Source organism: Cyprinus carpio, chromosome B24 (assembly GCF_018340385.1).
Source record: "Cyprinus carpio isolate SPL01 chromosome B24, ASM1834038v1, whole genome shotgun sequence".
NCBI classification, from domain to species: Eukaryota; Metazoa; Chordata; class Actinopteri; order Cypriniformes; family Cyprinidae; genus Cyprinus; species Cyprinus carpio.
In genome coordinates, this window is record NC_056620.1 from 13,702,483 (window position 1) to 13,716,573 (window position 14,091).

The following is a 14,091-nucleotide window of genomic DNA, read 5'->3' on the forward strand; positions in this document are numbered from 1 at the left end:
ACATCGAACTTTGTCACGGCGCCATGGCCACACCCTTCAATGAAACCTCAAGATGTTCACAATTTAACATCGCAAAGGCCTTTAGATTAGACTGACCAAAAAAAATTATAAAATGTCATAAAATATCTAGGAGTAGTTTCTTACAGCGTAAAACATGTCACTTCCTGTTGCCAGCAGGTGGCGCTATAGCGATATCTGAATATTGGCATGTAGATATATTCAGGTCAGGAGTCTTCTCAAACATGTGAAGTTTGGGACAGATTGGACATTGTATGTCTGAGTTATAGCAACTTCCTTTCTCATGGCGAAACATCAAAATTTGTTAGGCCGCCACAGACACGCCCTTAAACGAAACCTCAAGATCTTCGCAATTTAACATCGCAAATGCCTTTAGATTACACAGACAAAGTTTGGTGTTGATCTGAATAAATCTCTAGGAGGAGTTCGTTAAAGTACAACCCCTGAAAATGGCAAAAACGACACAAATTTTGCAGAGAAAATTCAAAATAACCGACTTCCTGTTGGGATTCAAGTTTCACACCAAGAGACTTTTTTGTAGGTACTGGTGTGTTACATGTGTGTACCGATTTTTGTACATGTACGTGAAACGTAGCTCGAGGCGCACTCCGTTGAAAATGTATAGGTGGCGCTATCGAGACATTTTTCCACACCCAATGGAATATTGGCCTTCAGATGTGTTCAGGCCAGGACTCTTATCGAACATGTGAAGTTTGGGCAAGATCGGACATTTTATGCCTGAGTTACAATAACTTTTATTCCCATGGCGAGACATCGAACTTTGTGACGGCGCCATGAACACGCCCTTTAACAAAAACTCAAGATCTTCACAATTTAACATCGCACAGGCCTTTAGAATAGAGTGACTGAAAAAAAAAAAATTATGTCATAAAATTTCTCGAGGTACTTTGTTACAGTGTAAAATATTTCACTTCCTGTTGCCAGTAGGTGGCGCTATGACTATAACTGAATATGGGCATATCAATCTGTTCAGGTCAGGAGTCTTATCAAACATGTGAAGTTTGTGGCAGATTGGACATTGTATGTCTGAGTTATAGCAACTTCATTTTCAATGGCGAATCATCGAAATTCGTCAGGCCGCCACGGACCAGCCCTTCAAAGAAAACTCAAGATCTTCGCAATTTAACATCGCAAAGGCCTTTACATTAGGCATACCAAATTTGGTGTTGATCTGAATAAATCTCTAGGAGGAGTTCGTTAAAATACAAGGCATGCAAATGACAAAAATGATGCAAAATTTGCTCATGAAATTAAAAATAACCGACTTCCTGTTGGGTTTCGGATATTGCTCCAAGAGTCTTTTTTGTAGTTGTACTGATGCTTTACATATGTGTGCCAAATTTTCGTGCATGTACGTGAAACACAGCTCGATGGCTGTTGATTTTTTTTACGGTAGGTGGCGCTGTCGAGCCATTTTGCCACACCCTCTTCTGAAACCTATATCAGACGTAAATTTTCACCAGGTTTGACACGTGTGCAAAGTTTCAGGACTTTTCGAGCATGTTTAGGCCCTCAAAAATGCGATTCATTTTGGAGAAGAAGAAGAAGAAGAAGAAGAAGAAGAAGAAGAAGAAGAAGAAGAATAATAATAATAATAATAAACGAAGCAGATACAATACAAAACAAACACCATCAGTACTCTACAACTAATTAACATTTCATAACCCTTTTTTCGGAAAGTAGACAAAATAAGCAAGATAAAATGTAGTCAGCAGGTCATTTTTGCAAAATAAACCCCTTCAGGATGGTACAAGACCTGATAAGTTTATTTTTGCAATAATGGCCAGCTGGATGCACATTATGTTTAGTTTGTCAGTATCAAAATAATAAGACTGTTGGTCTGTGCATGCTTTGATCCAGCTCAAATCCTCAACTAATACCACTAAACACAGCATGCTGATACACACATAGCTGAGCTGAATAATGAAGTCCTGTGCCTCAGCTGACTTATCGGAACATCTGCTGACCTCTGGGACGAACCTGCTACGCTCGTTCCTGAGCCAGATAACAGCACCGCTCTGCTCAAGCCTGTTAGTGTAAGAGCAGACAGCAGCAGCAGATTTTGCACATAGTGAGAAAGTAACAAATGGCAAATTGGCAAGCAGATGTTCCCTAAAACTGTCTAGCGTAGTGTTACAGAGCTGGCTGAGGAACACAGATTCTTTTACAACTTAAAGGTGATGTGTGTTTTTGTTTGGAAGTTAAAATACTTTCTGGACTGATGCTTCACTTTTGGTGAGAAAAAGTAAAAACAGGCCATATGCCATCCATTTGGGTGATCTGCAGTATTTATAAACTCCAGTTTTATGCATCCAATGACAATTCAGTTTATTATTTTGCTTACGGCAGAGAAGCCACAGCATGCTGCATATTTCAAAATCATAACTATTTAGGAATACTTAACAGTGTTTTGGCAGCAGTAATGTGCTGCCAGTGAACTATTTTTTATAAGTACTATGAGAACAGAAATATCAAATTACATTGGGTTTACATCAAATTACATTTCATTGCCTTTCAAGTTAAAGTGCAGATAGATGGTTAACATATTATGTAATTTTACTCCTCAAAGAAAAGGCTAATCTCTTCTTTTATATTTTCAACATTTAGATCGCCACTGATTTTGTCAACAGCATGGTCATACAGTTATCTGTTTGAATTTGAAGCAATATCAAGTAAAGGTGGTAATTGTCCTGTGGTGTCACTGTCCTCTTCATGAAATGTGTAAATGCACATTGGATAGAAATACTTTTATTTCTACTTTCATTACTGGTCATGAATTCAAAGACACACACACACAAATATATTAAATTAATTTTAAAAAACTACATGAAGTACCATGTGTCAATACCATTTAAAAAAAAATTAAATAAAAAAAAACTGTTCTTGACCATGTCGGTATATCATGTATAAATCAACCATCTATCAAATATGAAGGTTCTTATAACAGTCAGACCTTAATCAAGAGGAAACAGCTCTATAACCATAAATGTGATTAACAATGAGCACTTGAAAAACTTTGTCTGATAAAAGAAAAAAAACTTCCTATTTCTGCAGTTAGTTTGGGGTTCTGTCTTTTTCAAGCAACTCCGTTTATTATGATTTTGGGTAAAAGTGCACTCAGTAATTTTTTTTATAAAAATGTTGGTCCCACTTTATATTAGGTGGCCAGAACTACTACGTACTTGCATAAAAAATAAGTACAATGTATTTATTGTTTTCATATTGTATTGCAAAACACTTTTCCTGCTATTGAGGTGGAATACTGGTAAGGTTAGGCACAGGTTTGGTGGTATGGGTAGGTTTAAGCGTGGGTTAAGGTATAATGGATGGGTCAACAGTGTATTTATAAATGTAATTACAGAAATTAATTACAGATGTAATTGCAATCAGGTATTTTTTTTAATATAAGTACAATGTAAAAACATGTACACAATAAGTGCATTGTATCAAATGATTAATGTAAATGTAATTACATAAGGCCATATCAAGTGGGACCATAATGCTTTACACAAAGAAATTAATAATAGTTTTGAACAATATGTTTAAAAGTATATTACACTCACATAAGATGAGAACTCCAGTCAATCAGTAGACTAATATATGCTATTTTGCATGATTTTTTTTTATAGTCCAAATGAAGTAATTAAAAACCAATGATTTTCTGATAGTTTAAAAAACTGAGAGAACTCTGATATAAAAAAAGACCTGCGACAAATAGGAAAGCAAACAGAAAGAAAATACTGTCTTGTAGACGATTACTTTTTGTAATTTTGAGTATTCATTCATTCAATTTTCATCCTCAAGGCTGAAAAAATTCTCCTGCCCACACAGATATGTTTTTTTTAAATACTAAAATCATGGACCAGTGCATTAAATACTAAAATCATGGACCCCCCCCCCCCCCCCCCCCCCCCCCCCCCCCCCATTATTTTAGTTAATGTGTTTGTCCTCTAATTTCTTAGATGTTCTGCCAAATGGGTGTTGAGGGTGAGCACGCACTCCCATGTCTCCACAGAAAAAAAAATTAAAAATTGCATAATCTTGCTTGCTGTCATTTATTTTTTCTTAAAGAAAGAGTTGCGGGTTGTTTTTTCCATTCTCTGCAAGGTTCCATTAAGCATTTTTCAAGCAATTAAAATTATTAAATAAATAATAAAAGAAATACATAAACAAACTTCTACTAAAGATGTGGAGCCCAAACCGCACTTGATTTCTACTGGATAGTTAACTGGAATGATTCTAATAAATCTCATGTCTCCATAACTCACAAGGGAAGCTTACAAAACAAGGCCAATGACATTGAAAGTATAACGACAGAAACACTGATCAGCCCATCTTGTAAGTGGTCACAGCACAATCACTTGAAAATCAAAGGCCAACCTCGACAACTGCCGTTTGCCTAATTCTGCGCACTCACTGCATGCTGAGATTCTTTCAGTTTCGGTCTATCTAGTGCAGGTGTCTTTACAGGTATTTGGAGTGATTGTTGACTTGTTATGTACTCTGCTGACCACAAAAATATTGGTGCTGGCAAGAAGCTCAGAGCTATACTATTTATGAGCAAAGAGGGAAGGGGAAGAGCATATAAAACCTGAATAAACAGGAAATACATCTGTTGCACACTCACACTACTGCTGTAAGTGAAAACCCCAAGTTAATCAGTCAGCAGACTATGCAGAGCAGAGTCATAAATGACCACCCCAGAGACAACCATAAACTTCCTGCATCCACATCTGCTCTCTGTCACACCAAGAATTTAGATAAGAGAAGATTTTGGGGATTTTTCTGCCGCTCCATAACACTGAGGACCCTCAACCACTACATAAAAACAACACGTCAGGTTTTGTTATTATAAAACTTTTGTATATGACCAAAGCATGACACCAGTGTTCGGGGGAGTTTCCAGCAGCTGTTTAAATGACTTCACACTAACACAACCATTATAGGCACAGAAAATATGTCAACAAAACAATCTAGACAAGACCAAACCAGCATTGTCAGCAATAGACAGATAATATAAAATAAGATAAGATAAGATAAGATAAGATAAGATAATGTTATCAATCTTTGCTTTGTTATAAAACTTTGCCATACACCCACAAAAAAAATTGGTTCTTCAGCAGTTCTGTGTGGTAGTTGAGGTGTTATATAGCACCGCTAAGTGGTTCTTTGGCTCGTAATAATAAGGGAACCAATTTTAGTGCTATATAGCACCTATAAAGAACCTGTAATGGTTCTTAAGCAGTTATTTGGGCTGGTTAAGGTGCTATATATTATAGGTGCTATATAGGTGCTATACCATCTTTAAAGATATAGATGTAGCACTTAAAGTGGTTCCTCTATGATTATGAGCCAAAGAACCACTTTTAGTGCTGTTTAGCACTGTTTTTTTAGAGTGTATAACACAAGTCCCAATTTTATATATCTAACTGTATGGTCTAAAGCGCACGGTGCAGATGCATTTAAGGCGTGTCTGAAATCCACTTTTGCTAGTTTAATAATGAGAAAGACCGTTGGTGCGCCCGGCGCATAGTCTAAAAGGGTCGTCCCTATTCTTTTAATGAGTAATGGATGTGTTCACTTTTATATTTATGTAGCCTACACAATAATAATCTTTTACATTGTAATCCCTTCATTTTTAATATTTGGCATGTTTGTGTGCTGCTGCGCATCCCTGTGAGTGTACGCACATTGTCGACCCGCCTATAGGCGCAAATTACTAACGTGCTCTATAACATGCTTTACAACAAAAAATTAAAATAGCTACTGCACCATTGATTTTAGACCAGGTTTTAGTTGGTCAATGGCACAATCTATTTCACCTGAACACACCTTGTTTTCATACCAGCACACCCATAGGCGCACAAAGGGGCGCAAATGCAGTTGCTATTTAAACAAAGTGGCACAGGATGTGAAAATGATATGTCGGGCTGAAACTAGCAAAAAATACTTGCATCGCGCCTGGCGCCACATTGTGCTGGTAGTATGATAGGACCCGTCTGATAGTTATTCAATTTGATCAGAAATTCTACATTTATGTATTTTTATTAATTCATTAATTCATTATTATTATTTTTGATTACTATTTATCATCTATTTATCCACTTTATAATTGATTGCTTGTTTGATTTATTATTTTCTCAAATTATGCATCAATTTCTTAATTGATTTATTGATTTTTTAAAAAGATGATTGGCTGTGTCTAAAATCACCACATATACCCTTAATTAGTATATTATTTGAGAGGACTGCCATTTGTAGTGGTATCTGAAACCATAGTGAACATTATCAACCATACTCATTCAATCCCATAATGCACTGCAATAACAAATGTACAATGTACACTCAGCTTCACGGTTAAAGAATACCCAAAATGCACTGTGAGAGTTGTGCCGAATGAATTCCTGAATCTCGCCAAAAGATGGTGAAGAAGGTGACTGCAATTGAATTATCCATTTTCCAAATTAAATAGTTTAATGGCACTTTATACATGCTAGTTTTCATGACAGAGTTCAACATAAATCTTTTCATTACTACTGGAGCTGCCAGCTTGCTTGCATTTTCTAATGATAATTAAACATCAAACACAAATTGCAAATTTATTAGTAAAATTAGTGGACTAATATAGGGAATAGTGAATGAGGGTATAGGGGGTGAGTTCGAACACAGCAATTTCCTTGCACATATGGGTGCCCAGATACATAGAGCAACTCAACAACCTGAGAAACATGAAACTGTAAGTGAGTGAAAGACGCTTTTTTATTTCACACCTGAACAGCGCTATAAATATAGTGGGTTATATACAACACAGATGAAGGACGTTGTCATGGTGCTTGAGCAATAGGTGTCTCACCTCCATTCTTCATGAGTAAGTGAGCTGGATAGAAGTGCATTATGGGGTTTGGGAGATGGTGGGAGTGTTCTTGGGACAGGGAGTGAACAAAGAAAATCTAAAGCTTCCTGCACTAGCTCTACAGAAAGTAGCTCTAATAAGCTGTGTCTCCACACACACAGTCTGCTGCCTCAAGCGTTTGTTTCCTACTGTGTGAAGAAACAACTGAATTCAAGTGCAAAAAAGAAAGTCATCTTTTAGCAAAAAAATTACTTAAGAGAACACTTTTATCAAAATATGTATCTAGATCTTTTCATTATATCAAAGCATGTTGATCCTTTTCTGCAGCAAACAAGTAGGCATAGTTTTGCATCAGGAATGATGCATGCTGCAAGAAAACCTCATTATCATGACGCATGTACATCTCCAGCTGTGAAACTCCTCATTTGTTTCCTAACGACCATTTTCTTGACAAAGATGAGCAACCGCAATTGAAAGCAATAATATTTTTTGTACTTAAAAGCAATTGTGTTATAATGAGTTGATCTTTTAGGTATAATTTTTTTTAGAGACATTTGCTGATAACTTTGCAGGGGAATCTTCTATCTTATTTTAGATCCAGTTTTACATAATATGTGCTTTAAGCAAAGTCAAATTCTTTGAGGAAAGTGGAAATTTGTTAATCTCACACTTTATTTCACAGACTATACAGTGAGAAAAAATTTACAAAACGAATTAAAACTTAAATAAATATGAATGAAAACTATGTAAACATTAAAAAAACGAATAAATATGACAAAATACTAAACCTTTAACTAAAACTAAAATACTAATAAAAACTCATTCAAAATAATAAAAAGTATAATAGTATCTCAATGCTACTACAATAACTCTTAAGTGATTACAAGCTAATTATATTGCAGCAGATTATGCTACAATAGTTGCTTAATAGTTGCTTAAACACAAGCTTATCTATCTTAAACACATTCTTATCTATAGTTCGAAAATTGTCTCATCATGCATAATGATTGATTTCTTGTCTTTAAACGTTGTTCTCCAGGCCCATTAGAATTCAGTGTACGTGTGAATCGCACATTCATTTATCTTTAATGAAGCTGAGTGTCAAGATTCTATCAGTTTGAAAACAAGCACCATTAAAAGCTTGTTGAACTTAGAATAAAGAAAATTTGTGAAAAAATGCAGTGGCAGATGCCATCCATACAAAGACAGCTCATTAAGTTTCATTTCAAATGTTAAACTTGTTACATCATTTGGAAAACTGCTGATAAGAACAGGAAGCTGTGTTAATTCCAACTATCTATAAAGCACAGCACGAATCTTAATCAAACACTTCAGTCCTCCAAAGGTTAACAGCATTTAAACTCATCTTAAATACTTAATAACAGCAAATCCACAGCTTCTTATATCACACAACTCAATTAAATGCTGATAATGTGTCAAAATTGAAACAAATGCATTTAAAAATACACTTTGACACATCTACTGCACTGCAACCAGTTGCTCTCTATCAACTGTGCTGCTTTTCTCCATTGTGAAACATCCTCTAACATGCTATTCAACGTGAATTCCCATTTTTGCTTAAATAAATTGCAGCAGGATTGTCTCCTAAAGGATGCTTTTAGCTGATGTTTGGTACATTTAATTCTTGAGTCAGTACCAAAATGTCTTTTCATTCATCTGCGGACTTTATCAGTGATTCAAGAGGGTGAGTGTGCTAAAAGTGCAGATAAGACGCTTTTGTGAACACTGAAGTGTATGATTTACACTGTCAGTAAATGCTTAGGGTTACAATTGCCATGTGTGTCATGGTTGAACCAGAAATGTAGGACATTCTGGTTTTGCAAAGTTAAATTTTTTGCTTTTTCTGGTTTTACAAAGTGGCTAATTTTTCTGTTAATAAGAAAATGTGTGAATCTCATGATTTTACATGGATTATAATGCATGCAGATAAATAGATAGACAGACAGACAGACAGACAGATAGATAGATAGATAGATAGATAGATAGATAGATAGATAGATAGATAGATAGATAGATAGATAGATAGATAGATAGATAGATAGATAGATAGATAGATAGATAGATAGATTCGGCACAGACTCTGTTTAGATGGAATCAAGCACTTAAACCTGTGGATTTAGCCATTTGATATTCAAAAATTAATAAATTAATAAAAATACAATTAGCCTATGAAACACTTTGAAAATACATTAATATTAGACAGAAAGATAAATAGACAGCAATAATAATCAACTGATCATAATAATAGCTATTTGAAAAAAAATCTCAGCATGAAGTTCCTATGGGAACCTACATTATATATAAAATGTGCAATTAATGATTAAGCATTCGCTGAGATGAATGTACGGAGAGGTGCTTGTGAATAAATAAAATGCGTAAAAATCAATAAAACAGACGAATACAGGATGGGGAATTAATAATATGACCTCGCGTGGTTAAAAATGTTTATTATTGACGCCTAAATTATTTTCAATTAAATTTAACTCAAGTCATTTTCTACGTTAGATGACTCCTCGCTATCTGGAGAGCTGCTCTCACCCCTTCTAGGAGGTTAAAAGTAGTCTAGTTTAACACGTTTAACACAAAAAGTAATCACGGGTCTCTCACATGTTATAGACATTATATAAATAACTTGCTAAAGTCCACATTATCATGCCTTTATAAAGTAAAAGACACTGCTCGTTCACTCGTGCCGTGCGCGCGCACTACTGCATTCTCTTGAATCAGCATCCAACTTCTCGGTGGCTTTCTAATCACATTTATGGTTTTTACTAAATATGCAAGGTCCTTAATGTTAAATCCCTCCACAAATTAAATATACTTCACATCGGATATATTTAATATAAATTAAAAACCACGCCAATTGTTTCTCTTACTGCATGTGAAACAATAACTAACTGTATACAGCATGCTGTTTAAAATACCACAAGATATAAAAACAAACACTTACCGGGGAAAACAAGGAGCTCAATGTTGAAACCAATAAAACCAATTTTGGGGCGTCCATCTCAGCTGCTTTTTCTTCCGTGAATGTTCGTAGTATACCATGGAAATAAAAACTTTGCAATCCGTAAAGTTCTCCTGCTTTTTTCACAAGCGCGTAAAAGTAAACTCAGTCAAACTGTCACTTCGGACACGGTGTTGACAGAGGAGCAAAACATTACAAGTTGAGATGAGGGAACATCACAAGAGCCGTGAGTGGCTCTTATCGTCGCTCGAGCTGCTGACAGTTCAGCGACCAGTGAGCGAATCACAGTCAGACCACGAGAGGAGCTTTACCGCTTCACTACTTGCGAAATGTTGACAATACACGACTCATATCAAGACTGCATCACTCTTGTTCGTCATCGGCTTACGAGTGCCTTTGTTGCGTTAGTGCGAAAGCAATAGATGAAATCTCAAGGTCTCTGCTCTTTGTGAACACCTGGCTGCAAAAAAATGTGAGCTTGTTTGGTTAGCAGCAGGATGTCATTTAATGAAACTGTTTAATTATCACAGTATACAAAATATACAAGGTCCTCTTGTAAGAATTACTTATAATTACGAAGAAAAATATTTCATTTCATATATCAAAATATGTATTTAGGTAAAAAGTGTGAATTGCCTTAATTCATGGGGATTGTGACATTTACATGAATTATATTCTCTCAATAATTTGAGTTAATGTAATTCCTATTCCTATTTTTCCTTCAATGTTCATATAGCTAGTATTATTTTAGCTTATCTGATGGTGCTGCCTTTGTATATCATTAAACAGAATCTGATTTTACCAAGTGCAACATGTTCCTGGATCAGCATCTTTGCTGACCCTGGAACAACATTATGATTAACCAATCAGATGTGAAGAGCCAGTTTATAGTTTAGGCTTACAGTGTTTGTGCTTGTACATCAGTGTCATTCATCAATCATTTCCTCTGATTTTAGGGATTACTCATGGTTAAGCTTAAATTTAGGTGTAGGGATATGGTCAAGACTAAATTTTTGGATTAAAATCAAAATATGTTGACCTAGGAACACATCTAATTAATATTCTATCATTTTGCATGATGTCCTGAGAGGATGTCTTTCGACTAAAGAATGCTAAAAAAAATTATACTAATTATGCTTTATTTGTCATTAGTAGACACATCTTATCCAAAGTGACTTTTAACTCTATAAATTGTATAATAATTGCTGGAGCAACCTGAGGTTAAGTGCCATTCTCAAGGAAAGGGCACTGATTGATTGGGCATGTCATCTGATGAATATTCAGAGACAAAATAATGTAATTAAAACACTGCTAGAATCCATTATTCTGGATACATGTTTAAGTGCCTTGATTAATATGTTGTTACGTTCCGTTTCACACAGTGATCCATCACAATGCTGATTTATAGCCTTTGTACTTTTAAATCAGAAATTGCTGCAATTAGTTTAAGAGAGCTTTTCATAAAGAACCATTACTAATTAACTAGCATAACATTTTGCTATTTATGTCTATATATGTGTGTGTACACACACATACACACACACAAACACACATACATACATATCTGCCTGTCTGGCCATGGTCAAGTTTCTCAATTAAATTAGATATATGTTGATATATTGATATAACAATGGTTTAGAGATAAGATTATCCTTCATTTGTGTGCATGTGAGGCTGGATGCAGCTTGTCTTGTGATAAATAAGCTAATTTCTGTGTCTTAGAACAGAGCTCATTCTAATCATTTTCCATTTAAACTAACTAAATCACATTTGGTGAAAAAATACTCACTGTAATATCTGTGTTGACACCGCTGAGGATCAGGCACCCCACTTCTGATTGTTCAGTGATTGATATGCTCTCCTGTGCATGCAGTTATTGAATAACTGCCATTCTGTGCATGCAGCGTTTTTCCCGAGGCTTATTATGCATGTGACATCTCATCAAACAGAATCAGTGGATCTATTTCCTGAGAATGAATGTCTGAATGCTCATTCATTAAAACTTAAGTTAATGTGCCTGAGATCACATTACAGTTGCTTTGTTCATGAATACTTGTCTATCATTAAATTACTCAAATGTGGCTTTTAGTGATGTACACCATCATTTATGTCATTGATTTATTACACAGCATTTCAAATTTTATTAAGAATCCTTTACTGGAAATTTACTCACCCCAGATGTAGATGTAGTTTTTCTTCATCTGAACATATTTGGAAAAAAATGAAAGTGATGTTTTTATTATATTTGAACATTTTATTAAATGAGAATCTTAATTGCTTAACCATTCAAGGGTTGGGTCATCAAGGGCAGGTGTATTCTTATGCAGATTTTTACCTTTGGGTGCCATTGTACATATTCAGATCTGACTGAACTAGATAGGGCATAATTTCCCCTTCCTACTGAAAACCCTTGACATTCATTTTTTCAGTAAATGCAAATATTGGTCCTGGCTTTGTGCTCATGGCTGTGAAGAAATTTCTGTTTACAAACAAACATTTCAGACATTTTAGAACTTCAAATTTTGCTAATGGTATCTGGTAGTTTTTCAAGCATCACACTCAGTCACAAATGTTTGATTTTAACTCTTAAAACGCAACTATAATAGCAAATAAAAGGCTGAATACCAATGATGTGACCCAGGCTGAAATCGGGAAGGCATACTAGAATAATACATCTGATATTTCAGAAATATAGTATGAGCAGTGTTACAAGTTGTACAAGGGTAAGAAAAAGTATCTAAACCTTTTACATTAGAATGAACTGCCACCACTAAAAGCTGCTCACCTTAATAACCCAGAAGTGTTGTTTTCTGTTTGACGTCACAATCACAACTAAGGGTGAGGTACTGTATGTCAAAAGCACTCACTCAAATTGGCATGTATCGATAAATCATATCTCACTGGGCTCATGCTATAAATATAGATGAGTCTGCCTTCTATTTTCTTGCATCAGTTTCCCAGAGCTCCTCAAACTTAATGGCCCAAGAAGCCTAAAAAAAGCTTTGTCGCTCAGTATAGGGCTTGGAAGTTCAAAAACCAGAAGGAAAGACTTCACATTTTAATTGACATGCCCTTTCACGATTATGACCAAAATGTGGGCACAAGATGACTTTCTGCCGAGTTCCTGTTTGCCATATTCCACAACCAATCAATGAAACCTGTTTGGATAAAGTTCCTTTGAGGCTAAGGAAAGCGTGGGGATTGTGAAGTGCCAGACCTTTTTTTTTTCAGCACCTCTTCACTGAAAATAAGCATCTGTTTCCTTGGAGAGTAAGTGAAAATTAGCACAGAAGTTACTTTAGAAAAGATTTGAATCATTTAAATCCTGGATACGTCATTAGTGAGAATATTTCAAGGCCTCAGTAAAAAGTAACAAGCTTGTTATGCAAGTGTATATGTGTGGAAGAAAATGTGGCAGTCAGTAATTAACAAAGTTTGTTGTGTTCAGGCAGAATGTCATTACTCACTGCTGTTTAAAATCACTCACTGAGACTTGTAAATGAGTTGTAATTTTGCAGTATAGGCTCCAACATGCTGCTTGGTTTTAACAATCACTTAATTGTTAAAGATTATTAGGCAACAACTTAATGATCCCGGCTGAAGTAATCAGTTATAATGAACAAAAACTCTTTCACCACCAGTAATGTAAACAATCTGATGGAAAGCAGAAAAATATTCTTTACATACTGACCTTGTATAGCCTACATTGTCATCTATTTCATTAGACAAAAGCATAGCGGATGGCATTTTTTTATGTAAGAACTTTAACATGTGAGCAGCCTGTCCTCATTTTACAGTCATTTCACAGTACATTATTATGCACAAAAAATTCTGTGTTGGAAAACTGGAAAGCATAGATGACAAATTGTTCATAGAGTGTGTAATGACCAAGAGCTTATGAGTGGGTTAAGATTAATGTGTAATAAATAATGTATTTGTATTACATTTAACCATAAAATTAGTTGAAAGTCTTTATTTAATTTGCACCTAATTTACACTTAATTTGCAACTACATGCCAGCTAACTTTCATTAGAGTATTAGTAGACTGTTAGGTAAGGGTTAGTAGAATAAATTGACATGTACTTGCAAAGTTAGAATATGTGTTGTGAGACCATCAAAACAAAGTGTTAGCAGATTAAACATACATTTTACTATTACTCTAATGATAGCTACTTGATATGTAATTACAAAGTTACTTTTAGTTAGTCT

The 14,091-nt window shown here is 35.2% G+C and overlaps 1 protein-coding gene across 1 annotated transcript in view; it reads right to left on the minus strand.

The window, feature by feature from the left end:
* vipr1b (vasoactive intestinal peptide receptor 1b) overlaps positions 1–10,243 on the minus strand; it is a 60,508-nt gene extending 50,265 nt beyond the window's left edge. The window contains exon 1 of the mRNA XM_042752014.1: positions 9,864–10,243. Within this exon, the coding sequence (XP_042607948.1) occupies positions 9,864–9,920 (57 nt within the window). The 5' untranslated portion in view covers positions 9,921–10,243. The remainder of the gene's footprint in view (positions 1–9,863) is intronic.
* Between the last annotated feature and the right edge of the window lie 3,848 nt (positions 10,244–14,091).